At 53.0% G+C, this 27123-nt stretch overlaps 9 protein-coding genes across 9 annotated transcripts; 5 read left to right on the top strand and 4 right to left on the bottom strand.

Moving 5' to 3' along the window:
- Window positions 1-2579: 2579 nt before the first annotated feature.
- SMAC4_00149 (uncharacterized protein) lies at window positions 2580-3950 on the bottom strand. The gene has a single exon (XM_003351560.3). It carries the CDS (start codon window positions 3910-3912, stop codon window positions 2671-2673), a length of 1242 nt encoding a protein of 413 aa, XP_003351608.3. The 5' UTR covers window positions 3913-3950; the 3' UTR covers window positions 2580-2670.
- A 1709-nt stretch (window positions 3951-5659) lies between these two features.
- Window positions 5660-7331, top strand: SMAC4_00148 (uncharacterized protein). Its single transcript, XM_003351559.2, has one exon. It carries the CDS (start codon window positions 5956-5958, stop codon window positions 7018-7020), a length of 1065 nt encoding a protein of 354 aa, XP_003351607.1. The 5' UTR covers window positions 5660-5955; the 3' UTR covers window positions 7021-7331.
- Window positions 7332-7373: 42 nt separating this feature from the next.
- On the bottom strand, window positions 7374-9929 carry SMAC4_00147 (uncharacterized protein; the record flags this gene model as incomplete). Its single annotated transcript, XM_066089390.1, has 2 exons — window positions 7374-9530; window positions 9591-9929. 2 exons carry the CDS (start codon window positions 9927-9929, stop codon window positions 7374-7376), a joined length of 2496 nt encoding a protein of 831 aa, XP_065946886.1.
- A 538-nt stretch (window positions 9930-10467) lies between these two features.
- SMAC4_00146 (uncharacterized protein) lies at window positions 10468-14926 on the top strand. Its single transcript, XM_003351557.2, has 4 exons — window positions 10468-10851; window positions 10987-11107; window positions 11180-13977; window positions 14040-14926. The coding sequence occupies exons 1-4, from the start codon at window positions 10849-10851 to the stop codon at window positions 14661-14663; spliced, it is 3546 nt and encodes a 1181-aa protein (XP_003351605.1). The 5' UTR covers window positions 10468-10848; the 3' UTR covers window positions 14664-14926.
- Window positions 14927-15076: 150 nt separating this feature from the next.
- On the top strand, window positions 15077-16025 carry SMAC4_00145 (uncharacterized protein). The gene is made up of 3 exons (XM_003351556.2): window positions 15077-15132; window positions 15203-15380; window positions 15464-16025. The coding sequence occupies exons 2-3, from the start codon at window positions 15231-15233 to the stop codon at window positions 15983-15985; spliced, it is 672 nt and encodes a 223-aa protein (XP_003351604.1). The 5' UTR covers window positions 15077-15132; window positions 15203-15230; the 3' UTR covers window positions 15986-16025.
- A 293-nt stretch (window positions 16026-16318) lies between these two features.
- Window positions 16319-17652, bottom strand: SMAC4_00144 (uncharacterized protein; the record flags this gene model as incomplete). The annotated part of the gene is made up of 2 exons (XM_003351555.2): window positions 17052-17652; window positions 16319-16932 (listed from the first exon to the last, which is right to left on the bottom strand). Exons 1-2 carry the CDS (start codon window positions 17521-17523, stop codon window positions 16319-16321), a joined length of 1086 nt encoding a protein of 361 aa, XP_003351603.1. The 5' UTR covers window positions 17524-17652.
- A 337-nt stretch (window positions 17653-17989) lies between these two features.
- SMAC4_00143 (uncharacterized protein) lies at window positions 17990-19851 on the bottom strand. Its single transcript, XM_003351554.2, has 3 exons — window positions 19297-19851; window positions 18514-19236; window positions 17990-18460 (listed from the first exon to the last, which is right to left on the bottom strand). The coding sequence occupies exons 1-3, from the start codon at window positions 19717-19719 to the stop codon at window positions 18299-18301; spliced, it is 1308 nt and encodes a 435-aa protein (XP_003351602.1). The 5' UTR covers window positions 19720-19851; the 3' UTR covers window positions 17990-18298.
- Window positions 19852-20024: 173 nt separating this feature from the next.
- On the top strand, window positions 20025-23432 carry SMAC4_00142 (uncharacterized protein; the record flags this gene model as incomplete). Its single annotated transcript, XM_003351553.2, has 7 exons — window positions 20025-21310; window positions 21372-21486; window positions 21565-21711; window positions 21777-21995; window positions 22054-22249; window positions 22313-22470; window positions 22640-23432. Exons 1-7 carry the CDS (start codon window positions 20467-20469, stop codon window positions 23430-23432), a joined length of 2472 nt encoding a protein of 823 aa, XP_003351601.2. The 5' UTR covers window positions 20025-20466.
- Window positions 23433-25906: 2474 nt separating this feature from the next.
- SMAC4_00141 (uncharacterized protein) lies at window positions 25907-27112 on the top strand (the record flags this gene model as incomplete). Its single annotated transcript, XM_003351552.2, has 2 exons — window positions 25907-26167; window positions 26232-27112. The coding sequence occupies 2 exons, from the start codon at window positions 25907-25909 to the stop codon at window positions 26940-26942; spliced, it is 972 nt and encodes a 323-aa protein (XP_003351600.1). The 3' UTR covers window positions 26943-27112.
- Between the last annotated feature and the right edge of the window lie 11 nt (window positions 27113-27123).

Here is a 27123-nt window from a genome sequence, read left to right as displayed (position 1 = left end):
CCTAGTGGTGACTATATTTTTTCCGTTCTTTTTTTTTTTTTTTTTTTGGGGGGGGGGGGGGGGTTCCCCTGCGGCGTCGGCTTTGGTCGTTGGGCGCCCTACAGCACCCCCGGCACTCGTGGTTATATACGCATCAAGCGGCCAGTCATCGTCTGACTGGTGGCTATGTCCAATTGTGTCCGAAGCTGGACGCAACACGTCGACGTCTCCTCGACAACCCCAGGCCAATTTACTTCTAATGATCACAGGCCTGTTCGGAATACGAAAAACGGCAGGGCAAGCACTTGGGTCAGGTCTTGTTTTCCTGTCCTATTTTATAGTTGTCCCTGAACATACCGCACTCTGCTACATAACTGACAAGGCTATGGCTTTATGTATGATCGAATGGCCATGCTGCGCAACAATGCACTGCATATCTTGTCTCCGAGCGGTGACCGGTTTGAGAATCTGTATCCCAAACCCCAAGTCCTGTTCTCAGATCCGTGAACAACAACAAGCGTTTACCCAGCTTGGCGGGTTTTTACCTACTTGGTATTCCGTTCGCCTCATGCTTTCTTTGCCAGCAGCCTTTCATTCCGGGAAGCGGGAGAAAACAGAAAACCAAAGAGGGTAGCCAAGGGTTACGCCTCGCCTTAACTGGCGTCATCTTACTGCGTAGCTATAGGATAATGACAACAGTCAGTCAGAAAGCGAATGGCCATTATACAACAGACACTCCCCACCAATAGGTCTTATAGTCTTCGACGCCAAGACATAGGCCAGCCAGCCATCAAGAGCTTTCCTTTACCCAGTTGGATTCTCTGAGTGAGCTGACGACCTGGAGATACATTCCAGCTAACCACATCACAGGAGACGCCGAAAACATCAAACCCAGTGTCCCACCATAAAACAGCTCCCCCTCCCTACCTCCGGCTGCGGGAGGGAAAACTACCAATATATCGCCAAGCCTTTTCTTTGTGAGACCCAACCCAGCAACGGGCGGTCAAGAAGTAAGACATTTTGGTGGTGATGGAGGTCATGGTGGTTTTGACTTTGGGCTCTAACCGGACAGCCAGTCCAAGGTGCCTGCCTCATCTTGATTACCCCCGTGTGCTTGGATGTTTCATCTTCCGCCCGCCTATCGGAACCACGGATGCTCCAATCATATAGTATCCTATGGAACTATAAATTATACTTCACTTAACGTGTTGCATGCAGTATACGCGGACCACGCACTTTCTATTAGGACACAAGAAGTAGATACTCAAGTGGTGTCTCACTGATAGGTGCGTTAGCTTCGCTTCCACATTCTGTACGAAGCTGTTGTAGATACCTACGGATGGCGTGGACGGGTAGCTGACGATGGCAGGCGTTCAAGCAGGGGAAGTGCCGGGTTGCAGGCAGTGGTTGGAACTGGCAGGGAAGTCGCGAGTTGAAGATCTTCTGCAATGACTCATGGTCATAGTTGCCTCTTGAGGCAAGTAGAAGCAGTCAGTGTTTCGTACATTAACCAGCCAACATATTGAACCTCATGCACTGCTTATCCAGATCGAGTCTTGTCCTTCAGTTGTTTCAACAAGTGATTTCCCCGCAAGATCAGACCTCCGAAGCCAGAACCATGGTTCTCAAATTCCGGACTTCCAAGGAACACTCTTAAATTGACCGAAGTGAGTGATCCACATATGCAATTTCGAGGCCGGTAGTTCAAGTTTTGAGATCGAATGCCGGATCTCAATGTACGGTACTTGTCTTCACTCAATATGCTTTGAAATAAAATGCTTGAAAGAGCGAAGCGTGCAGCAACCCCCTCAGAGGTCTAAACAGCTAGATATATTAAAGCCACTTTACTTGAAGCATTATATCTCAATGCGAAAGCGGAGTTTCGTCGCCTTCAAAACGAACCATCCTCGTGGTAAGTTTGGTCCGTTATGTATGTGGTGGGCTTTGAATGATTGATGGGAAAATGTTTAACTGGACTTTTGATGAAAAGGATTTGCTGTTAACCATGGTGCGAGGTTGTTAGAGACGGGAAGTGCATGGTCTTTTGAGATCATGGATTGAAGTTAACTGTGTGGCTTACAGCATTCTGCTGCCTACTGGTTATGCTTGAAAAATCAATAACCATGGCCCGGAATCCTTTGCCTTAAGAAAGACGTTTTTTTTTGTTCTTTTTTGCTGGCTCTTCAATTAGGTAGTATGTTTGTACATTCGTTGCTTCACGGTGCTATAGGATATCATGCTTGATACCCTTCTGTTTTGTTCCCCGTTTGATACGTATATGAACATCAACGCGAGAACCGAAATTGTGATACAGGAGTCAATTGCGCGCATGTTTGCCAATAACCGAAGGCGTTGTAGAAGATGCTGTCATGTGGATAATTAGGTAAGATGATGGTTTGATATAAAGACGGACATGGCCGATCGGAAAATAACGTTGGCCGGTTGACCATTTGTACTAGTCAACAAACCGGTGAACTGTGTCTCATATATATAATGCCCCAGACTCTCCTCAACCTTGGGCAGACCTCGGCAAACAAACTTGAAACTTCTGTTCTTCCATTTGATGATCAAACACTCAGGCACACTCATCACTTAGACCACTCAAAGATACAATATCATGAACGTGTGTATGTACGGCCTCCTAACGCCATTTTATATAACAAACCCACTTCCACTCTGCTCCCGTTCTCTCTACCACAACCCCCCAGAAGAGAAAACAAACATACCCAGAACCATGAAAGAGGGTATCCAAGCGACTAACTCCACCTCCATCATCCTCACTCCCCCGTTATTCCACAGCATCACCGGCTTCCCCCTCTCCGTCGTCTCATCAATACTGCAGACCACATCACAGCCACCCTCTTCATCCTCATCATCCCCGCTTCTTGCACCCAATACGGTAGCTGTCCCATCATCATGCCTCTTCATCTTCTTCGCCGGATCCTCATCCGTAGCGTTATACACAATATCCAACCACTGAATCTGCAAATACGCCGCCTCATTAACCGTCATATTCCCGCTCCACTCGCCACCATCGCTCCACGCGTTCAGGATAACCTTGCTAGGATCCCTGGGCGTCTGGAACGAGATAGTTGCGACCTCGGTCCCATCCACATACCAGACCGTCTCCTTGGGCGTCCAGTCCAGCCTGTGCACAGCCCAGTGGGTCCAATCCGGGTGTCCATTAGGCAAGGTGACATTCTTGGTGGCGTGGTCGATCTGTTCGCCTTCCTCCGTATACGACGGCTGGTTGGTATACTGGATCGTATTGCGCGGGTCCATGGTGCGCACTTCGATATCAGACTCCTGCACGTCCGCGAGCCGGTCGGAGCCGCGGTAGGTGAAGAGGGCGGTGATGGCGCCCGGCGCGCCGACGGTGCGGGCGAGCATGCGGACGGAGAGGTACTGGAACCCTCTGCGAGACTCGATCTCGGCAGCGGTTTGGAAGTCCTTGAGACGTTGGGTGCGCAGGGTGAGCCAGGTTTGGGAGGAAGGGTTCCGGTCGCCGTTGGCCTCGATGTAGACGTTGTTGGGCGAGTTGACCATCAGTACGGTGGCGTCCTCGCGAACCTGGTGGCTGTTGTCCCAGCCTAGCACCATGAATGTATCGGTCCATTCTTTGGTCGTGAAGTATTCGCTAGTGACGGGCGCGCTCCCGCTGTCGTCAGATTTTACGATGGTGGGAGGCACGCCGGCGTTCTTAGCGAGGCTTCGGAAGTCGAAAAACCGATGGGTGGCGAAGAAGGAGGCTTGCGTCCCATTTGTTAGGTAACATTCGCATTTTGAGTCGTCGGTAAGAGTGGCTGCTGCTGATACCAGAGGGACGGCGATGGCGATCAGGGTGATGAGCGAGGATAAACTCGTATGAGGCTCTCCTCTCCGTTGATGTCTCTCCATCTTAGCTCGAGTCCAGCTTAGCCCTGCCACCAACATTTGCGAGTCTAGAACGGGAGAGAGGAGTGGCCAGACCCGAATATCGATCAACCAAAGTCGAGATCTGAGTCAAGCGGTAGCCACGTGTAGAGTGAAACGCAACCACAAAGGTTGATATTTTTCGCAAAGGAGAAAAGAACGAGGAGTAGACCCCGGTACAAGGTCGCACGAAAGGCTGAGTGTAAAAACAGGGGACCGAATTAGTCTCGTATGTAGACGCTTGTGTATAAAACCAGCCAAGTAGCATAAATAGGCAATAAGTGAATAATGCGAATAGTTCGACGTCCCAAATGTTTCCTGGGCGGAATCGTCAGGTAGGTTAAGCACAGAAGACCGCTGGATCAAGGATGAAGAGATGTCGTACTGTTTATAGCTTACAGATGCTGTGCTTTGGTGCTACCAAGTCCCAGTCGAGGCATCTCCATCTTCGGGTCGATTGGCCAATGTCAGTGCTGGTCGACCATCTAGACCAGAATAAAGCAGCAGTCGGAGAAGTGGTGATGCTAAAAAAGAAGGTAGATCGAAGTAGGCCTTTTAGTCGTTGACCCACGGAATAGAGTATTGAATCCATCTTTTCTGGTACCATCCCACTCTTCCTAGCCATGTTTGCCTAGGCCTTTCAGATATGCCAGGAACAAACGAAAGGCGAGTAGGCTGAGCAAGCTGCGGCCAACGACAGATGGAACCTCCTCTTCTCCACAGTCCAAGGTCCAAGGTCCAAGGTTCAGGATGCCTGGATCAGCATTTTGCCAAATAGCACATGTGTGCAGTTGATAGGTTTTACTATCCGGGTAAAGAGGCAACGATGGTACGGCCAGTAGATGGGTGAAGAGGGGAAGACGACCGGGTCGGAAGACAATATAAACTCACGACGCTTGCGCCGCCGAGCCCCAACTCTAGGAACCACTTCCTGGTTTTATTACCAGGTTACGCTTATTTAGTTGCAACCACGGCAAGATCCGAGGGAAGAGGCTTGTATATGATCCGAGAGGTCGCCCACCGCACCGGCTTCGATGCGATGATACTATCGCGAAGTCTATCATTCCCTGCCTGTCAACACTAGCACACACTTGTCAGATACTCGGCGCTGTTCGTTAGAGGGAGATGAGATATCTGGTGCCGGCCTATGCTGATGAGTTGGGAGTGAAGGAGAGACATCTTCTTTTTGTTGTTTAAGAGTTTCGTGGCGGAGATGTTGACATTCCGATTGGAGGCTGCACTTGAACTGATCTGCTCGGCTGCAAGGGGGCAACGAGAAAGACGCTGACAGTGACACCTGGCTGAATAAATGGTCGGTCTTTGGAAGATGATCATTCATGTCAATGTCACAGGCCACATCTCCAATCGCATGTCAGGAATTGAAGACCCGTGTTACTTGACAGGGTCAACATTTTAACAATCGTAAAAGATGAGTTAGAAGACTGAAGGGAACTGATCAAGTCAAAGGGAAGAGAAGAGATGGAACACTTCGGTTTAAGCTTAACGAGCATCAATGGGTCCCGATCCACATCCAAGACACCGTGACCCATCTTACCTTGGCACGGACCATGCAGGACGCCCCTGCAAACGCCAAGGCCCCAAGACGAGACAGATAACAGCTGCTTGCCAACTGCTCAAGCACGCACAGACAGCTGCAGCTTCGATTGCCGCCGGCATTCAGCTCTTGGGTGCAGGTACGATGGCGCCCTCCGAACGGCACTGCAGACTCTCAGCTTCCCTTCCAAAACATCATCTCCAAATCAACATCACGTAGGCTCAGCGGCAAGACGTGAATCGCCAAACTGAACCATATCAAAGTCACACTCCATTGTTTAACGCAATCAGCTTGAGTTGCCTCTGCACTCCTACCTGGTACAACACAGCGCCCTTCAACTCTTCCTCCGTCTGCAGTAATCTTTCTTTCTCCGGCACAGTAAGGCAACTGAATAAACCGTCAGGAAATGCATATACTCGCTTTAAATCTACTACACGCAAACTGGTCGGCGTTTCATTGACAAGATCTAACTCGGCAGTTAAATTACCAAACACAACCCATAGACCGCCATGTCCACACCACCTCCAAATGATTCCGCTGCCGCGCAAGAAGTTGTGCAGGAGGAGCGTACAGAAGATGGAACAAAGGTCACAGAGGTTGCCGATGGCGCACAAGAGGAGGTCGCAACAACAACAACAGAGGCCCCGGCCACCGCCGAACAAGTTCTTGAAAGCAATGAAACGGTAGAGGAATCGAACCCTCAACCAGTTGAAGAAGACCGGAAAGACCAAGAGCGGGAGGACGGTCCAGTGCCAAAGTCGAAATCCGAGTCTCCAGACGGTCAAGCTTCGTCACAAGGCCATCACGAGTCGTCGTCGTCGCCATCGCCATCCCAATCAGATCGGGACGAGAGCGCCGAACCCGGCGAAATCGACGAAAGCGCCCCTCCCCTTCCCAAAGAGCCTCTCCCGGGTCAGACAGACAAGGGCGAATCGTCCTCATCTGCACCTCCGCTACCCGCCGAGCCGGCGCCCGCACCAGAAGACGACGGCTGGGAATACCATTGGAACCCCAACGACTCGTCTTACTGGTTCTACAACCGCTTCTCTGGCGTATGGCAAAAGGAGAATCCACGAATTCCAACCGCGGCAGCAGTGCCAGCAGTGGTAGCGCCGGTGGTCGTTCCTCCCGATGCAGAACCAACAATCATCAGCAACCCCATCTCCGTCGCCGGCGGCTACAACCCCGCCATCCACGGCGACTACGACGAGAACGCGTGGTATGCCGTCAACGCTCGCGCTGCTGCCGAAGCTGCCGCTGCCGCCACCAACCCTCTTGCCGGCTTGGACCCCACCGCTGCCGGTGCCGAGTTAGCCAGCGCCGGCTACTTCAACCGTGCGACAGGGCAGTGGCAAGCGCCGGAACAGAACGTAGAGCGCCACTCGGACGAGGCCAAGAGCAAAAGGCAGCTGAATGCCTACTTTGATGTGGATGCGGCGGCGAATATGCACGACGGCCGAAGTCTCAAGGCGGAAAGGTCGGGCAAGAAGCCAACTAAGCAGGAGCTGAAGGCGTTCAAGGAAAAGAGAAGGGCAAAGAAGGAGGAGAAGAGGAGGGCTTGGTTGCGTGATTAAGATACCATCCCAGCACCGACTTTCTGGTTTTGCTTCTAGACATAGAATCAGGCTGGTGGAAAATCAGTTTCGAGGCACGCATTTCATTCTATACCCGGCTGGCGTTGAAGTTGACCACGCTTGCTTTTCCCAAGTTTCGCTACAAGTTTGGCATACATTTCTCAGCTGGATATCTTGTCTTCGGTTGGATGAAGTGGACTGGTTCTATACAGGATCTTTCAGATAGAGGTAGGTGGGTTTTGGGCTTGAGACCGAGAGTAGATAGGGACAAACAGATCATCTTTTCCTGAGAAAACCTCTATCTATACAAGTACTTTTATTTTACCATCCAAATTCTCAAAAAGGTATCAAATCTACTCTTCGTCCTCCTCATCCTCACTGTCCTCAAGCGACATGTCGATCTGGACACTCTCCCCACTATCACTATCCTCACCATCATCCTCACCCTCCTTCTGTTCCATCACAGCTATAACGGGTTTCGCCGGGGCCGGGGCCTCAGCGGGCGTAGCGACCTCCTCCACAACCTCCTCCACAATCTTAGCGGTAGTAGTCACGACAGACGCCTCGTCTTCCACCTCAAGAGTCTTTCTCCTCGAACTCCTGGTAACTCTCTTAGGAGGATTCGCGGCCTCCTCTTCAACTTTACGCTTCTTCATCGCAGCGCGTGCGGTTCTCGACTCAGGGGTGTCAACAGGGACGGTGGCAAACGGGTTCGGTTTGCTGCTAACCTCCTCAGCAGCGTCCTTTTCCGCATTAGCACCCCAAGCCCCTTTAGCAGCAGCGGCGGCCTTGCTCTTCTGTGCCGTTTGATTCTCAGCAGCAAGCTGGGCATCCGCCTCCTTATCAGCGTCCGCCTCATCCGCATCCGCATCCACCATCTCCTCGTCGTCGTCATTCTCGTCCTCGTCGTCCTTGTTGCCCGCCGCAGCAGCAACCAAATCATCAATATCCTCCGCCGGATCCCAGCTGGTAGCAACCTGCTGGCTCACGCCAGCACCGACTCTCATGAGATTCGTCCGCAACACTTCCACCTCCTGGTCGGCAGGGAACTGCCTGACCAAGAAGGGCAGGATGGTGGGGTAGTACCGACCGCGAGTGTCCTTGTACGGGTTCAGCACGCTGGCGAGCATCGCGGCCTTGCTATTGGCTAGGATGGCAGTGCGGTCGACGAGACCACGGGCTTCGGGGGAGAGGTGGCGCTGCGGGAGACGGGAGAGGAAGAGGGGGAGGAGGGAGAGGGCGGCGGCGAAGAGGGGATTGGTGGCCGGGTCGGCAGAAGAGGAGGTGCTGGAAGAGGTGAGATAGGCGTCTGCGTTGCCGGAGGACTGGGCCTGGGGCTTCATGATGCCGGCGCCGTTCTTGCCGGCGGTGGGTTTCTTGGGGTTGGGGTTGCGGTTCATGGTGGTGCTGCTGCTGTCGGCCTTGACGGGCGAGTCATAGTGGCCCGTGGCACGGAGGATATCCTGGCAGGTGGACTGGATGATGGGAGCCATGGAGTCAACGGTGAGTTTAAGGAGACCGGGGCCGGAGATCTCGAGAAGGTCCTTGGCAAGGACGTAGACTGTCTCGCGGATGGCGGGGATGTGGCGCCCGGAGGTGAAGACGCGGACCATCTGGTCGAGGATGTCGGTGGCCAGCGGCAGGGCGTTGGCGGCCAGGCGACGGAGGAGGACGGTGTGTAGCTTGAGAATGGCCATGTGGACTTCGGGAAGGACGCTCCAGAGCTCGGCCTTCTCGTCACGGCTGATGGCCGGGTTGGTTTCGATGGTGTCTTCGCCGGTGGTAGGCTTGGGGAGCGTGATGAGGGTGATGCGCGAGGCGAGGTCGAGGAGCTCTCCGACGGGAACGGTGACAGGGGCCTTAGTGGGCACCCTGAGGTACCCGATGAGCTGACCCACGAGGCCGTTGAGTCTCTCAGAACCAGCAGTGACACCGGTCCAGGTAGGGAGGGAGTCGGTCTCGTTGCCTCCTCCGGACGGCTCGCCATCGGTACGGACTGTGTCCACTCTGTAGCCGGCGGTGGATTCCCAGGATTCCCGAACGGCACGTAAGACTTGGTCGGCGGTGGCGTGGGCCTCTTTAATATAGGACTTGATGCCCTTCGCCCACTCGTCGCTGCTACCGTTCTTGGGCGCTGTGTAGTGAAGCACGACAAGCAGCGAGCGAGCGCTCTCTCGCAGGCTCTGGGGAACGGTGGCGACATCAGACATGGTAGGAGCGACGTAAATCTTGAAGGCGCCCCGGATCTGGGCGTTAAAGGGCCTTGTGGTGGTAGGATACAAGGCCACAATCTTGGCGAGAGAGACGGCAACGGTATCGACAAAGGACGTGGGGACCTTGGCGGCCTTGCTCGACGCAGGCGGCTTGACGATGTTGAGCATGGAAGTGATGAAGCTGGGGAGAGTGGGCGTGGCCATCTCTCTGACCAGTGTCTGGTAGCCCTGGAGGAGAGAGTAGATCTTGGTCAAGGTGATGACACATAGCTCCTTGGACACCAAAGGATCAGGTTTCTAAGATGATATTAGCATGCCATGTCCGTTATTTTCAAATGTTTAATTGGGGATTCTTACTCCCAAAATGCTGATCAAGCCCCTGATCCATGCGTCTGAAGCCCTCAAGCTCTCCCATCCTCCAACATCAAGGACAGCCTTAACCAGGGAAACGGCGGCAAAACGGCCGGACGCACTCTTGCCAGTAAGAAGTGTGGTGATATGAGTTCTCAATCTGTGAACAAGCGTGGCGGTTTCCGAGGACTTGTCCTTGGCCTTGGTCTCTGGCACGGCGGACAGGGCCTCTCCGCAACAAAGCACATGGCTGACGAGGAGGGGGCAGATGTGAGGAAGATCATCAACTGGTGTCGATGCGAGTCTGCGGCAAAGAACGCGAAGGTCTGGTGGTGGGATTGCCATTTTGTAAATAACACTTAACACAAATAGGTAGTTAAGTGGCGTGTTGGTGTTGAAGAAGGTTGCTGTGTTGTTCGAGTCAAAAAGGTCCAAGTTCTTTTTTTGAGTAGTGAGATTTTGAAGATTCACACGTGCGGCTGGTTTTTGAACCCAGCTTCTCAACAACAGAACTCAATTTTCGTGAATCTACAAAATCAATTCAATGGACAAGTGGTCCAAGAACGAAACCCAATGATTTTCTTAGAAAAATATCAAGACGTTCGGTCCTCATGATGGACAGTTTACAGCTCGCAGTCCGTTGCCATTCCCATATCGATAACTTTTTTTCTTTACTTTTAGCTCCGGCAGGCAAAATTCAGTCTTATCGCATGGTCCGAGTCGTCACAGCAACAGTCTTGTACATGGGGACCATACCGGTAATTACACTACTAAATTACCGCTACGTAATGATGCCCCTGACCCACCTGCTAAATGAGCACTTGTAGGGCCGGGGTCCAGACCAGTGCTGTGTCTGAGCCCTGAAAGAACCCCTTTTATAGGGGTCGGGAGCTGCTCTTCCCAGGCGGTAAAAGCACCTTGGTGCCGTGGCTCCTGCCGTCCGGGTGTCCGCTACGCTGGGCCCATGACGCCGCCACGTCCACTTCCACTTCGTCCACCTGGAGGTGGGCTTGTCGCCAGCGCCAGGACGTCCGGGTACCTGACATCAACCTACAAGGCCCATCCATCCCCTCCACTCCTTTTCTCCAAACTACGAAACAGGAACCCGACATAGCAACCAGACGAACCTGAACCTACTACCACTACCTTGCTGCTACTACCGAAACTACAGGACATTCTATATAATCTGCTGAGAATATACTCAGATCACATGCCTCGTCTCGACAAGTCTTCGTAGTACGTGCTCTTTTGTAGACCAGGCAACATGGTAAGTGACCCTTCTTCACATTACACCCACCCGCCTTTGCCTTGGCCTTCCACCTCTTCCTTTCCCCAGCGTCCCCTTCGCCTTTCCCACTTCTCTAGCCTAGGCAGCTTGCTGATTTCACTTATACAACTCTAGCCCGACGCGATAAAAGCGGCGAATTATATCCAACAGCTCGACGATGCTCGTTGCGAAGAGAACTGGGATGCTGTCCCCGAGCTGGTCCGCAAGGTGCGGAAGCATGCGCCTGACCGAACATGTATGCCTTTTACCACTCACCACGGATATAATGTTGTTTCTGAGCTTGGAAACTGACTTTCGTCTCCATTAGGTCTCACCCTGACCGCCGAAATCGAGTTGGCCATCACGAGAGCTTGCCAGAAGGCCGCGCCACAGGACAGCGATCGACCGAGTACTGCAGGAGGGCCTGCCGTGGGTATCGAGGTGGCAGGCCATATACCAAACCTCATCACCGCCATCGAGAATGAAACTCAGCATCCCCAAGAAAGTTTCCAGGCCAAGGTTTGCCTAGGATGGCTGCATTGGGTCATGAAGGACTACCCTATCGCCTTGGTTCGACTCCCCAAGAACTTCGACCTCGAGTACCCGCAGTGCGACAACTTGGATGCCCTCTCCGAATGGACCAAGGTCTGCGCCTTGAAGTCAGCTTACCTTCGGGCGAACTGCCTGGCACGCGATGGGCAGCGAGATATGGCCATGGGTGCATTCGAAGCCGCTCTACCGTCCCTCAGCAGCGTTTGGACCACCAAACTGGCCCGCCACCAGCTACGGTACTGGGCCGAACTCTTCCTGACCGAATACTGCATGCTGGCAAGCCAAGCGATTCGCGAAAACGACGAGCTCCTTTCCGACCCCAACTGTCTTGCTAGCTTTCGAACGTGGAACAAGTACTGGGCGAGCGCCAAGGGGCAACCACTGGCTGGAGGTTATGGGTTTCGAGGCTCTGTGCCTAGGCGGAAGGTGTGGTCCGAATATTATCATGTGCTCTCCGAGCTCCTACAACGGGACCTCCCGTTTCCGACGGGCTACTCCGAGCCCAGCAATGATTCGTCCGCTAGGAGCCAGTTGCGCGCCGAACTGAAGAAGGCGGAGATCATTCTCCAGGGGCTGCTATATACCGAGACAAAGTTCCCAAGGGCCGACGAGCAAAGAACAGAGGTCGAGCAGTTTGTTGATCGTGTCATGCAGAATTGGATCATTCTGAACGGTCACGGATGGAAGGAGCAGGATCTCGGCAAGGGCGGAAGAGACACCCTTAGCCACGGAACACTCGACACCTTGTATGGCGCTGCAACAAAGACATATCATTCGACATCCGTTTTGCGGCACCTCTTTACAGTTCACCTTGCCGTGGCCGAGTTCGACCTGGCTTTTGCGGCTTTCGATTCCTATTTGGACATCATTAAGAAGGGGAAAGCAAGAGTTGCCAAGACTGGGCATCCTGAACCTGGCTTGGACGATGATGCGACCATGCTCGAAACTATCGCTGCGTGTATCGCTGCCCTCTGTCGATTTGGCGGTAGAGATGCGGCTGAAAAGGCCTACCACCTGGGGCTGCAATTGGAGAATCTGCTTGAAAGGCTAGCAAATGGCGAATTGGGTGCAGAGGAGAATTTGAACGCCGCGAAAGACGGACACTTGGTTCTCACGACTGCAGAATCGTTGCCCCCTCGCGCGCTAGCCCTGACATACCAGGCCGCTGGCCTTGCTAACGCGCAATGGGCGCGGATGACATACGAATCAGAGTCTCGGACGCACTTCCAGCAAAAAGCTGTTCACTGCCTGTCCAAATCCCTGTCCCCTGAGCTCGGTTTGGGCGTGGACGTAAGGGGCGTTTTCGCCCTTGGCACTCTTCTGGCTGAGCAGCGGAATCTTCATTATGCTATCAACCTGGTCAAGACGGCGCTCTTGGAAGATGTTGATATCGATGAGAGTCAGGAGCTTTACAGAGGACCCTGCTGGCGAGAGCGATCGCTCATCCCCCTTTGGCATCTGCTGGCGCTGATGCTTAGTGCACAACAAGACTATGTCATGGCAGCTCGAGCCTGCGAAGGAGCTATGGAGCAGTTCAAGGATCCATTTATCCTCTTCGGAACCAGGGGCCTGAACGGCGGCTATCGGAGTGAGCATCTCAATGAGGCTGGTGTTGAGGATGGTGGCTATTCTAGCAATGGCATTGTCGACGAGATGGACGATTTCGAAAAAGAGAGCCTTCTCGAGATTAAGATGACTCAACTGGCTATTCTGGAGCTCGTTGAAGGGCCAACAGTTGCTGTGAATGCCAGCTCGGAGCTACTCACGCTGTTCACTAGATTGTTCGGTGATCTAGATCAAAAGACGGAACTAACAAAGCCAGAACCTCCCAGGACGGCGGTCACAGCAGTGACCAAGGAACAAAACCGAAACAGAAGAGCAAGTGTATTCGGTAGCCGGTCAGTACGATCTGGCCGTGGGATGAGGCAAAGCATTTTCGGGAGTCACGACAAGAACCTGACCGGGATCCCGCCTGTACCTCAGGCTCCCGGAGCGCCAGCGATCCAAGTCACAAACGACGAGAATGCGCAGTCGAAACGAAAATCCCATAGCCTCAGCAGGAGTGGGTCTGGGAGGAGGCACAGCTTGCGTAGGAAATCTCGTAGCGGAAGCGTAGGAGTCGCAGAAGCACCTCCTCCGATGCCTGTCAACGGGAGTTTGGCAGATTACGCTGGCAAGGATGTTGCGGTGGCTGCTCCGGCTCCTGAAGAGCCTTCTACAGATATGGTACAACGAGTCGACTCGTTTGATTCCAATGAGGACTACAACGACGGTGAGGCTTCGGTTCTTGCCGAGGTTTACGGCTCTTTGCTCCCGGTAATTCACTTTTCGCAGGAGCATAGCAAGAGGAAACGGAAGGCCATCCTCATCAAGGTCTGGCTGACCATCGCCGGATTTTACCGGAGGGCTGGCCTCGTCGCCGATGCACAACAAGCATGCACTGAGGCACAGAACATTGTGCAGGCATTGGAGGCCGAGATCCTGAACGATACGACTGGAGACGTGTCTCTGCGGGAGGCTGGTTGGGGAGAGACCAAGAGCACGGAAGAGCTTTATGCTGATGTCTGGGCAGAGGTGAGATAATCTGGGTTTGTCATTGTGGAGAAGCAAATCATCGTGCTAATATTTTTCAACAGAAGGGATATTTGTCTGTGGGATGCGGGAAGCCTTACGAGGCGCGAGCGGATTTTGAGACCGCGTTGACGCACTTCCCCGACCACGCTGTCACCATCGTTGGGCTTTCCGACATCCTTTTGGATATTTACTCGGAGAAGCTCCTCCCGCTACCTGTTGTGCCGAGTTTCAACCTGGAAGAAAGCATACTTGGCGATATCTCCACACCATTACAGGCAGCCAGCAAGTTCCCCGAACTGCCATCACAGCCTCTCGGTCTCGGTACAAGGGAAGTAGAAAGCAAGGTGGAAAAGGAGGAGGAAAACCTGGAAAACGGTATGGCTGCACTCAAGTTGAAGAGTACGCCAAATGGTGCTCCGGACCTCCCACCACCGCATAAGGCGACCTCGCTGCCACTTCACGACCGACTGGCGGCAAGGGATCGCGCATATGGATTGCTCTCGGGCTTGACCAAGTTAGGCACCGGATGGAACAACTCGGAGGCGTGGTTCACACTAGCTAGAGCTTATGAGGAGAGTGGTCAAGTGGATAAGGCCAAGGGTGCGCTTTGGTGGTGCGTCGAGTTGGAGGATGGCCGGGGAGCCAGGGAGTGGACTTGCGTTGATGCTGGCGGGTATGTCTTGTAGACGATGACCATGCGGAAGCGAGTTGAGTTGCAGCAGCTCTTTCGAATAGAGCGCGCAACAAACACGGGGACTTGATTGGGGCTATTATTTTGTTTAAATCTTTTGATCACGTCGGACTTTGCTTATCATCTACAGAGGACGATATATATCACTACGGTATGGATATAGATATGGAACGAAAGTAGGAGAGAGAGAGAGAGAGGAAGATAGAAGAGATATGGTAATCGAGTAATGCGTAATTCTCAGTCAGAGCTTACCCTTTGTTCCTCGAATATCGCGAAGCAGTGAAATTTTTAGAAGTCAGAGTCTGGAGGCGACGGGAGTGAAACATTCAACACCAAGACGCCCCACTTTTCACCACATTGTTCAGCATCGCTTCTTCACCCGGGCAACGGCAAGGGCAGTTTACAACTGACTCACAACAAGGCTGTGACAGTATCGCATCCAGCGAGAACACAACATCCAGCAAGTAAGCCCTATCAATACCCAATTAAATCACATCCCTTTCCGTTTTCGACGGTTTCCTGACATTTATGCAGGCTGGGGAACAAAGACACAAAAAAGAAAATGTCAGCCATCCTCCCCTCGATCGAGCTCACGCTCGTCCTCGCCGCCACGCGCGACATGGGAATCGGCCTCAACGGCGGTCTTCCATGGACTGGTCTCAAGAAGGAAATGGCCTACTTCGCTCGCGTAACGAAGAGATTGCCCAGTCAGGTAAATATCCTTCCTACTTTTATTTATTTTTTATTTATTTATGTGTAGCGCCAACCGAACGAAAAACTAAGTCCATATCGCAGCTCACCGGCACCAAAGCCCTCAACGCCGTAATCATGGGCCGCAAAACCTGGGACTCCATCCCGCCCAAGTTCCGTCCCTTAAAGGGTCGTCTGAACATCGTCATCAGCCGCTCTGTCACCTCTGCTGTCCCATCCCTCTCAGAAGGAAAGCTTGAAAGTGAAGAAGGACCGGTCATGGCCTCTTCCCTGGAACAAGCTATCAACTACCTTCGCCAGCAGCAACAAGAACAACAGGAACAAAAAGTGGGAAAGGTCTTTGTCATCGGCGGCGGACAAATCTACGGCGCGGCGCTGGAGCTGCCCAAGGAGGTGAGCAAGCGGATTCTGTTGACGAGGGTGTTGAGTCCGGAGTTTGAGTGTGATACGTTCTTTCCTTTGGAGTTGAAGGAACAGCAGGAGGGATCGGAATGGGTGAGGAAGAGCAAGGCGGAGTTGGATGAGTTTGTGGGTGAGGAGGTTCCTGGAGCTGTGCAGGTTGAGAATGCGACGGAGTATGAATTTCAGATGTGGGAGAGGAGGTAGGTTGGGGTGAGAGAAAAAGTGACGGTGGTTGTTAGAAGGGGAAGAGGAGAATGCTGAGGAGGGGTTGTGGGAACAGGAAACAGACGAGCGAGTTTACGTTGAGCCCATTTTTGATTCCCCAAACTATGAGTGGTATATACATCCTGTGCTTTTTTTGGTAGCACTTTTAGATCCCTTTTTACACATGTGGCCATCCATCCTGTTGATCCATCCCACCTTTACCTCCCTTTTCTTGGAGAACTCCCGATATGCTGCTATGATACAAGGTATATATGTACAGTCTCTCACTCTTCACCACCCCAACATCCCCCTCTTATTGTAATATCCCCAGCTTTAGGCAGCGGTCTTGAACTTGGGGGCCGCCTTCGGCTTCTGGGCACCCTTGGAATCGCCCTTCTGACCTGTTACCGGCGCCGCCTTCACCTCAGCCTGTCCGGCCGCCGCACCCTTACTCGTCTGCCCCTCCAACGCCGGGACCAGCTCGTCCACCACCGCCAACTCAGTATCCGCCTTATTCTTGAACAAGGTAGGGTGAAGCGCCAGACCCGCATCGTCCATGGAATCGAGGTATTTCAACTGGCTGCGCACCCAACTAACAATAGCAGCCAGCGTTCTGGCATCGATATCCTCGCGGGCCTTGAACAGGTTGCGCCACACGGCGGCAGCGAGGACGGCGTCACCCTTGACGAGACCTTCGTCGTAGGCCATGACGACGCCGCGCCACTGCACGAAAAGGTCCTGGAGGTAGCGCTGGCGCATGACGCGCGACGACATGTCGTGGGTGCGGTCCATCTTCTCCTCGGCCTGGTGGAAGAAGTGGTCGACTAGCTGGGCCTGCCAGGTGGCGTGGGCGTCCTTGTCGAGGCAGCGCAGGCGGACGACAACGAGGTAGAGGTGGAGCATGGTTACGTGGGCCCAGGTCGAGAAGGTCGGGAGGAGGCCGAATTCTGTCAAATCAGAAGTGGTTAGCTTTTTTTCCTCTTTTTTTTCCTTACTTTGCTTGGCTTGGTTGTAACTGCGTGTGATGTTCGTCCGGGACTTGAACCACCAAGCGAACTGTACGTACCCTCGTGCCAAATGCTTCCGTTACCAACACCAATCTCTTCGCCATCCGCCGTTTCCTTGACCTTTCCGGCTTTCCTGTCCTCGGGGCTGATGGTGTAGTCGGCCTGCTTGGCGCAGTCCTTGTAGATGCGCTGGGTAGCGCCATAGGCGATGTAGGATGCGCTCTGGTTGCCAGCAACGGATGCGAGAAGCTTGCGGAAGCCACCGGCCAAGCCGCCGCCGCCGCTGCTCTCGCCGCCTTCAGCCCGGCATTGGCGCGTTGTGTGTATCCGTCGGGATTGTTGTGAGAGGAGGTTCGTGCTTCTCCTGCTGCTGCTGCTGCTGGCGGTGGTGATGCTGGACTGGGAGGAAGATAGGGCGGCGCGCAAGGCGAGGGGAGTGGTGCCGGCGATGGTGGTTTCGACAAAGAGACCCTGGCGCAAGGTCGTCGATGCGGCGCGGCCGAGGCCGGATCTGCAGCTGGGGCAAGCCATTAGTCGTCGGTGATATGTTGCTCGGGCCAGAAAAGCTGATGGGAATCGGTGCTTGTCTTGGGGGGCTTGGAGGTTGGTGGATTCGGCAGCAGTTCCGGGATCTCGAAAGGTGGACGGGATGGTTCTTCACTTTCGCATTATGCCGTCATGGTGAACTGGAGCTTCTGATGGACAAAGCTCCCCAAACCGAAAATGTCTGCTAGTGGTTGCGCAGGGTTAGGGTTAGATCGTGCCCATCCAGTCCTTTGCTACGGTCTTGTCCTGCCCGTTGACATTGCATTCGTTGGTAAAGCCCAAAGGATAAGGCTCATGTATGGAAATAGCTCAACTACCGAACTTCAGTAGCATACCGACTTGTTTTTTTTTTTTTGAATTTCGAAACCTTTGTGACATTCTTCAGACTTGTAGAAGGGGCTTTGTTCAGTTTGCTCTAAGCAACCCTAACCCTTGGTAAGGCCTCAGTAGACCGGACAAGAGTTCGACTCCTCCAGCCTAACTACTCCCTAGGTATGTTTCCTTCCTTTCGACATTGTTTTGCAAGGTGATGTTGAGAAGTAGGGAGTTTGCGTATCTGAGGTTGTGTCATGGATCAAACATGTCTATACATTGGAGCTTTCCGGCCTCTATATGCAATGCGTGAGCTTCATCCGTTCTGTGAGATTCTATCCGGAAATCTTACGCCCTAGCCATGTGGTAGTGATACAAATAAATAACAGTAAGAGGAAAGCCTGGCACAAAGCCCTTATCCTAGAATTTTCCCCCAGAGCCAAGGCCATTACTCGAATTTTGAGAAGACCAGGGAGGCATTGGTGCCCCCGAAACCAAAGCTGTTGGACATGGTCACCTTGACTTCCTTTTGTTGCGCTTCGAAAGGGACAAAGTTGAAGCCGACACCAACGTTGGGATTGGTCAAGTTGAGAGTAGGTGGTATCGCCCCCTGGGTTCACAGGTTAGCAAAGGAAACAATAACACTGCTTTCAGAACACTTACCTCAGCAATGGCCAAAACCGAAAAGACAGACTCAATGGCTCCCGCCGCACCAAGGAGATGGCCAATCGCTCCTTTGGTGCTGCTAACCGTGATTTTGGATTCATTGTCCACTCCTTCTTCGCTCATCATCAGCGACTGAATGGCAATCGCCTCCGCCGCATCCCCCACAGCCGTTCCCGTAGCATGGGCATTGATATAGTCCACCTCCACCGGCTTCACACCCGCGTTCTTGAGTGCCCTCTTCATAGACAGGAACGCTCCTGAACCATCATCCCTCGGTGCCGTCATGTGGTGTGCATCACCACTGCATCCATATCCCTTCAGCTCGGCCAAGATCCTAGCACCGCGCCTCTTGGCGTGCTCGAGCTCCTCCAGAATAAGCACAGCAGCTCCCTCAGACACCACAAAGCCGGCGCGGTCCTTGTCGAAGGGTCGGCAGGCGGATGTCGGATCATGGTTATATGCGGTAGACAGTGAGCGGGACCGGCCAAAGCCAGCGAAAGTTAGCGGGTGGATACAGGACTCAGAGCCGCCGGCGACCATGACATCGGCATCGCCAAAGGCAATGAAGCGGGAGGCGTCACCGATGGAGTGAGCGCCAGTGGTGCAAGCGGTGGTGGCGGAGTGGTTGGGTCCGCGGAAACCATAGCGCATGGCGACGTGGCCGGCACCGAGGTTGATGAGGATCTTGGGGACGAAGAGAGGGGAGACCTTTTTGTAGCCCTACATTAAGAATGTTAGCCTCAGATCAGGTCCGATCAAAGGTCGAGCTGGTGCTCTTACCTCTTTGTCGTACGTGACACTGGTGCTGTAAAAGTCATCCAAGTTGCCGATTCCGCTTCCCATGCAGACACCTGTAGCTTCAAGGTCTTCCTGCCTCGTGGGCTTCCATCCAGCATCTTGCAGGGCCATCTCGGTGGCGGCAACAGAATACTGGGCAAAGAGAGACATGCGTCTCTGGTCTGACGGTTCTAGCCAGTCCGCGGCCTTCCAAGTGTTCTCCTCGGAAACATTCTGCTTGTTCCTTGAAGCTGTGGGAACAAGCCCAGCCACAGTGCTGGTGAGTTCTTTCCACTTGTCCTGGGGCTCGAGGTCGGCGACGCTGACGATGCCCGAGTGAGAGTCCAAGAGCCGGCGCCAGGTGGGGCGGACGCCGACGGCCAAGGGAGTGATGGCACCAAGGCCTGTCACTACCACTCGTCTCATTATCTTTCCATGTTCTTTTGGTTAGGGAGGGGGTTAAGAAAGAGGTGCCAACTGGCAGTTGTGGTGAAAGACAACTGCGTGGCGGAAGATGGGTGAGTGATGTTGGTGATATGTCTTGATATGTGAATATGCACAAAGTGAAGAGAAAGCGGCGACGTCAAAAAGGTTGCAGGGTTCAGCTTTCGATACGTAGGTATACTGCTGTACAAGGCTTAGCGTTGCTTTTATGCACACCTGTTTCGGACCACCTTTCAGTATTTCAGCTCCGTCAGCTCCCTGAAATACAGGGGTTGTTGACATTGGACCAGACGACGAGAACAAAGGAAAGGAGCGCCGCCTGGCGATCTCAAAAAGCCACCTTACCATTTCCATCAAAGGTACCCAATCTAGAAATGTTTGTCCGGTATCCATCGTGTATCTGTTGTCTTGGATTCAAGCTATCTTCAAGCTTCCCACTTACACGAGACTGCAAAAGGACGTGTATAGGGCTGAATAAGAGAGAAGCAGCCCGATCCACATGTGCCAACCCTGACCCTTCGTGACAACGCTGCAGCTTGGACCCTTTGACCTCTTCTGCATAACTTGACGCTTTCAACGATACTTCACAATTACCTACCAACCAGGATCCCTATCAAGACACCCAGATCGAGTCGATTAGTTGATACAAACCCAGGGTCCGGAAATGATAGTTTCGAAAGCACTGAGCCGATAACATCTCTCAAGCTCACTTGAGCGATACCCCCAGCAATGGCCTCCTATTCCAATCTCCGATCCTCCGGTGCTTCAATAGACGGCATGGAAGCTGTCGAACTGAAAGACAGAAGGACATCTATGAGCGGTCGGAAGTCGGGCGACTTGGAGGCAGGCGAGGAACATATCGGAGCACCCTCTTCCTCTTGGAATGACGCACCCGGTCCCTCCCAGTCAGGTCAACATCGCAGACAGGACTCCCACGGCGCCGATGACGAAGACGGTTCCGAGTATGAGCTTCTTCTGGACCCAAACTTGCCTGCCGAATATAGCCATAAACTTCGAGATCTCACGAGAAAGTCACTCAGCTTTGACGACAATCAAGTAGGGGTCAAGTTCGGCGAGAGTGAGGGCGAGGACGACGAGGAAGAAGCTGAGAACTCACCCTATCCAGAAGTCCGGGCTGCCGTTCCCAACTTTGATCAAGACCTGCCATGCAACACCATTAGGGCGTGGACCATTGGGTTGTCGCTCATTTTCTTGGGGGCTTCAATGAATACCATCTTCTCATTGAAAGCACCATCCATTAGTCTTGGGGCACTCATTGCCCAGATTATCGCGTGGCCGCTGGGACATGGCTGGGCGAGGTTTATGCCCGAACGTGAGTTCAACACGTTTGGTAAAAGGTGGACTTTGAACCCGGGGCCTTTCAACATCAAGGAACATTCCGTCATTGTTGTTATGGCCAGTGTCTCCTTTTCCGTGGCCTACGCTACCGACATCATCTTAGCCCAAAAGGTGTTTTATAAGCAGGACTTCGGCCTGTTATGGGGGGTTCTTCTGACGATATCCACACAAAGTTTGGGCTATGGGATTGCTGGAATGCTGAGAAGGTTTCTGGGTAAGTTTGTCACCGGCTCAGTACCACACATCACTCACTAACTTGACTTTTATCTATCTAGTCTACCCAGCTTCCATGATCTGGCCAGGAAACCTTGTGGCAGTTACATTGATGCACGCCATGTACGGCCAGAACGAGAAGAAGGATCCCACAATAATGGGTGGCTCCATCCCCCGGTACAGGTGGTTTGCCTACATCACCCTCGGCTCCTTTTTTTACTACTTCATCCCCGGATTCTTCGCTCAGTTCCTCAGCTCCTTCGCCGTTGTGACTTGGATAGCACCGAACAATCCTGTCGTCAACCAGCTGTTTGGTTACTCGACGGGCCTCTCCCTGCTTCCTATTACGTTCGATTGGGCGCAGATTACGGGATATGTTGGCTCGCCTATGGTGCCTCCATGGTAAGATCAAATGCCACCACTCCGTCGACTCTATAGGTATCAAGCAATGTTAACACTTCAGACAGGCACGCCATTGCCAATACCCTGGCCGGCGTAGTGATATTTTTCATGTTTGCTGCCAGCTTTCTGCAGTACACCGGGGCGTGGTACGGCAAGTACCTGCCAATGAGCGATTCCAGTGTCTATGACAATACGGGCAAGACATACGATGTCGCGAGAGTTCTTAGCAAGGACTTCACGCTCAACGAAGTGGCATATAACACTTACTCGCCTCTATTCTTAAGGTATGTCGGCTTTGTATTTTGTTCATTTCAAGAGCCATGGTCTAATTGCAAACAATAGTACCACCTTCGCCATAGCATATGGTCTATCCTTTGCCGCCATATCTTCATTGATCGTGTACACCTGCCTTCATCATGGAAAGACAATCTGGAGACAATGGATGAACAGCAAAAGTGAGAGGCCCGATGTACATATGAGGATGATGAGGAAGTACAAGGAGGCCCCAACATGGTGGTATATGTCGCTCTTTGCAGTGGTCAGTACTCTGTTTCTCCTCACAGACCAAAACCTCGAACTAACCAGTAATGCATCGAACTAGATGCTCGCCCTAGGTTTCTTCACCGTTCTAGGCTGGCAAACCAACCTGACCTGGTGGGCCTTCCTCCTCGCCGTCTTCATTTCCTTCGCCTTCTCCCTCCCCATCGGCATCATCCAAGCCGTCACCAATAACCAAATTGGCCTCAACGTGTTGACCGAGTTCGTATTTGGGTACATTCAGCCCGGCCGCCCCCTGGCACTCATGATGTAAGAGCTCCTCCCCCCTTCCCCTTCTTCCTTCTTCCTCTTCCTTCCTTCCTTCCTCCTCACCCTCTATATCCTTAACCTCACCCATCGTACTAACCAAACCCTCTCCCCCAAACAATAGCTTCAAAACCTTCGGCTACATAACCATGTCCCAAGCCCTCACCTTCGTCGGCGACCTCAAGTTCGGCCACTACATGAAGTTACCCCCTCGCGTCCTCTTCTCCGCCCAAGTCGTCGCCACCACCTTCTCGTGCGTGATCCAGATCCTCGTGCTCAACTACGCCCTCCGCACCATTCCCGAAGTCTGCACCCCCGCGCAACCTCAACACTTCACCTGTCCCGGCGGTCGCGTCTTTTTCTCCGCAAGCGTCATCTGGGGACTGATAGGTCCGGCAAGGATGTTCTCCCCGGGCCAGATCTACTCCTCGCTGTTCTTGTTCTTTGCCCTGGGAGCCGTCGTGCCGTTGGTTATCTGGTTCCTCCTCCGCCGTGCGCAGAGGCGGAATCCGCATACGAAGACGTGGTTGCGCTATGTCATTGCCCCCGTCATCTTTGGCGGCGCGGGCTCGATCCCGCCTGCTAGTCCGCTGAACTATTTGAGTTGGGGCATCGTCGGGTATGTGTTCCAGTACGTGGTGAGGAAGAAGCACTTTGGGTGGTGGAGCAGGTTGAATTTCTTGACGAGCTGCGGGTTGGATTTGGGGTTGGCGCTCGCCACGCTGGTTGTTTTCTTTGCATTTACGATTAATGAGATTAGCCCGCCAAGCTGGTGGGGGAATGAGGTGGTCAAGGGCACGTTGGACTTTAAGGGAATGGCGGTTAGGGCGACGGTAAAGGAGGGAGAGATCTTTGGGCCGAGGGTTTGGGCTCTTGGAGGAGGAGGAGGAGGAAAAGGAGGAGGAGGGTCTGGGTAGAGAGGCAAGTAGATTACGATTTTGTAACACTGCAGACTTAATCAAAATGTTTGAGGGGGGAAAAAGCCCTCCTCAAAAAAAGGGGATGCCAATGTATTAGAACAATCAATTATTTGTTCAACTTCAGGGCGCAGTAGTGCCTGGCTAGGGTATACAAAGTCCCGCGCACTCGTGGAACGCACGCTATCGGCTTTTGTTCTTCCCCAAATTCCTGAACGGCGATAGGAAGAACCTCACGATATTTCATTTTTCTAAAGCCCCATCCGGGAGTCGAACTCGAAACCGGACGGTGCGGGAGCTTATACGATCCCTTTGGAGATTGAAACTGGAACGAGCGGCTGGCTGGTTGGCAGGTAAGAGGTAGGGGATGAGATGGGATGGAGGGAGCAGCTGCCGGCCGGCTGGGGGAGGAAGAGAGGGAAGGTGAGCGGGGATAAGGTCAAGTATGGAACCTGGACGAGTGTACCTGCCGCGCTCTGCGAGCAACAGTATCCCACCCATACATACAAGAGTTCGTCTTTGCGAATCAGATTGCTGAACAAGAGGCTGGTCATCACGCTGCTCATCAACAGCATCTCGCGTTCGCTATCCGCAGCAAGACCTTCTCTTGCTAGACAGTACACTTTTAGCAACGGTTAATTCGGATTTTCAAGATAATAGTCAGGTCAAGGTCCAGCCTCGGTATGTACAAAATTAAGTCACTATAGCCACCCATCCGCCCTTTCCGCCTACAACTTCGTCCCCAAATGTTTGTGCAACAACATGTTTTCCACTGCTCCAGTCAGCCATGATTTTCCAGCCGAGCCGCATATATGTATGAGGACCCCCTTATCATCACCACCGTGCTTGCTGTTCCCCAGTCAGCCTCCGCGTCCGGTACCCGCAACACGGGGCATATCACCCGCCTCCCATGCTTAATGCCGCTCTCATAGCACGACTTGTCTTCTTCTTCTTCTCGTACCCAGCCACCCGTCGTTTAGTGTTTATCTCCACCAGTAGGCAGCATCTTGATCCTGTCAGCCATTGGATCAATAAGGTTATTCAGAACCATTGGCGATGGAGTGCTTTGCCGCTTTCCTGTTGTGAGATGCCACTCAAGTACTATCGGCGCAGTACCTTTGCTTTGTTTTGAGCAAATGCCAAAACCTGGACAGTATGTGATATCCTTGGTTGATAATCATCACAGTAGATGATTGATCTGCCATGAGAACTCGGGAGTAAAAAAGCGAGAAGCACCCTCGTCGTTCAGTTCCATCTTCGACATGGATCTCCAAGACCGCCAGTGAAAGCGGCCTGAAGAAGACACAAAAACAGCAACCGAGAACAGGAGCAGAACATACCATCACCAAGAGCCGCCGCATCCCACATGAACGGCATCACACATGATTGCTTTTTTTTCAGCACCTTGCCAGGTGACAGGGGTTCGTTCGAAGCTTCAAAACACCACCCTGGATGATTGCCCAGCAACGGCAGTGGTGAATGGTTGCTTGCCTTCAATGAACCGTTGGCATACCGACCCAACGGCCGAATTCCTCCCTGTAACCTGCGGGATGTTGTGGGACCTTGCATAGCAACGCCAGCAATCGACCAGCCCTTCTGGAAGAGAAAAACATGGCCCCCTGATTTTCGACTTTTGTTTCAAGGCCCCGGGAACACCGATTGTTTTCTTCATGTGGCTTTCGGTACTTTTTTTCTCTCTTTTTTTTTGGCCAGTGACCACCCCCGTGCAGCTGTCGACGAGGCCGCCAGATCGTCATTTCGATATTTGCGATTAGTGAAGATATCTCGCACCCGCCAGTTTGGGACAACCGACCGCCACGCATGGAAGTCTTGTGTTTGTGTACCGACACGGCATGCTTCCAAGCGCACAAACTCAATTTCTCCCGCTTTCCCGCACCAACTGCTGTCGTTGAACGGGACACTACAGGGAAATCGTTTCTGTGTATGCTCTTCTGGTTGGTCGACTTATCGCAATCGTTGAATATTATGCCCTCGCTCGCGAGTTGCCGGAATGAGAGTTCGGAAGGGTGCGTTTCGAGTTGTTGTTATTCGAGCTAATGGGTTTCCAATGTGTGACAATCGATGGGATGAACATGGGCAAAGGCTGTTCTTTGTGTGAAGCTGGGTAGATGGGAAGAAAGACAAAGCCCATGATGTGTCCCTCACGAATGGATGCTGGGGCCGATTAATTTCTTCGTTTCACTCCAGCCGTCCCCGTCCATCCGATAATCCTGGCACGACGAGCCGAACAAACAATCATCACACAAAGGTCTGAGCCGTTGGATATAAAAAGTGCGCCTACACCTTCTTAGTACTTTCTCGTCGTACTGGTGTTCTTGTGGATGTGAGACCTTCCTGTCAACTTTGAACATCATATATCGTTCCGCGAGATCGGTCGACATCTTCAGTATTGCCAATATCGTTTGACATCGAACCCGAGAGTTTGCATTGCCAGAAGCCCCAATACCGCCACCATGGAGAACGTTGTTATCGGCAAAGACGCCACTTTGAACCTGAGGATGGGTATCACCTTCCCCGACGACCAGGCCCCTGAAGAGGTTCAGCCCACATCGGCCAAAGAGGGCCAGTCTCTCATTGACCAGGTCATTGCGGCCACGGGGCCGAAGGCGCATCCAAGATTGGCTCAAATCATGCCCAGTCTTGTACGGCATCTCCACGAGTTCGCACGAGAAGTCAACCTGACAGTCCCGGAGTGGATGGCTGCTGTTGACATGGTACGTGATTTCTGACGAGTCCTGTTCGCCATTTTGGCGGGTTTTTCTGACCAACGCTCCTCAGCTCAACGAGTGCGGCCAAATCTCCAACGACCGACGCAACGAAACGCAGCTTCTCTGTGACATTCTCGGTCTCGAGTCCTTGGTCGACGAGATTACCTCGAACATGCTCGCTAGTTCCAACGCCGGCACGCCATCTGCAGTCCTAGGTCCGTTCTACAGGCACGACGCGCCTCTTCTACCGAACGGTAGCTCCATCGTCAAAAACCTGACGCCCGCGACACCTTGGTACAGCCAAGCCATTGCCGACTCGGCCTACATCACAGGCCGGGTCCTGTCCACCGGCGGTAAGCCCATCGCCAATGCTATCGTCGACACCTGGCTTGCCGCCCCGAACGGGCTGTACGAGCAGCAGGACAATTCCCAGACCGAGATGAACCTGAGGGGTCGGTTTGAGACTGACCGAGACGGCCGTTTTGCGTTTTATGCGCTGCGCCCGACTTCTTATCCGATTCCGTCTGATGGTCCCGCTGGCAGGTTCCTGACGTTGCTGGATCGGGACCCGAACAGGCCGGGTCATATCCACTTCATCGTTTCGGCACCGCAGCATCGCGCGCTGACGACACAGATCTTCGATGACAGGGATAAGTATCTGACACAGGATGCGGTTTTCGCAGTGAAGGATGAGTTGGTGGTCAAGTTCTTGCCCCGTAAGGGAGACCCCAAGGCACGCTGGTATCTCGAGTATGATTTCGTTTTGGGTAGGGAGAATTAGGGCTTTATCGGAGCAGAGGAGGCGGATGATTCGACAGAATGATATAGAGCTTTGAAAGGCAATATTACGATCGCCCCGCTGGGCGTAGTTGATCGTGTGTTCAGTGTTGCTTGTTTGGCGAAAGACCTTGGACACTTTTCAGTAGAATCATAATCAACCCGTCTTTCCACTCATTAATGGA

Source organism: Sordaria macrospora, chromosome 4, assembly GCF_033870435.1.
Source record: "Sordaria macrospora chromosome 4, complete sequence".
Taxonomy (NCBI): Eukaryota; Fungi; Ascomycota; class Sordariomycetes; order Sordariales; family Sordariaceae; genus Sordaria; species Sordaria macrospora.
This window is presented reverse-complemented; position numbering and strand designations above follow the sequence as displayed.

What these genes read in the sequence shown, in the direction of transcription:
- SMAC4_00149 (XM_003351560.3), bottom strand. Translation starts at nt 3,912, where the DNA reads ATGTTGGTGGCAGGGCTAAGCTGGACTCGAGCTAAGATGGAGAGACAT.
- SMAC4_00145 (XM_003351556.2), top strand. Translation starts at nt 15,231, where the DNA reads ATGTCAGCCATCCTCCCCTCGATCGAGCTCACGCTCGTCCTCGCCGCC. An exon ending in CGAAGAGATTGCCCAGTCAG is followed by an intron (nt 15,381 to 15,463) that starts GTAAATATCCTT and finishes TCCATATCGCAG; the next exon opens with CTCACCGGCACCAAAGCCCT.
- SMAC4_00143 (XM_003351554.2), bottom strand. Translation starts at nt 19,719, where the DNA reads ATGAGACGAGTGGTAGTGACAGGCCTTGGTGCCATCACTCCCTTGGCC. An exon ending in GTGTCACGTACGACAAAGAG is followed by an intron (nt 19,237 to 19,296) that starts GTAAGAGCACCA and finishes TTCTTAATGTAG; the next exon opens with GGCTACAAAAAGGTCTCCCC. An exon ending in CGGTTTTGGCCATTGCTGAG is followed by an intron (nt 18,461 to 18,513) that starts GTAAGTGTTCTG and finishes CTGTGAACCCAG; the next exon opens with GGGGCGATACCACCTACTCT.
- SMAC4_00146 (XM_003351557.2), top strand. An exon ending in GCATGCGCCTGACCGAACAT is followed by an intron (nt 11,108 to 11,179) that starts GTATGCCTTTTA and finishes CGTCTCCATTAG; the next exon opens with GTCTCACCCTGACCGCCGAA. An exon ending in ATGCTGATGTCTGGGCAGAG is followed by an intron (nt 13,978 to 14,039) that starts GTGAGATAATCT and finishes ATTTTTCAACAG; the next exon opens with AAGGGATATTTGTCTGTGGG.
- SMAC4_00148 (XM_003351559.2), top strand. Translation starts at nt 5,956, where the DNA reads ATGTCCACACCACCTCCAAATGATTCCGCTGCCGCGCAAGAAGTTGTG.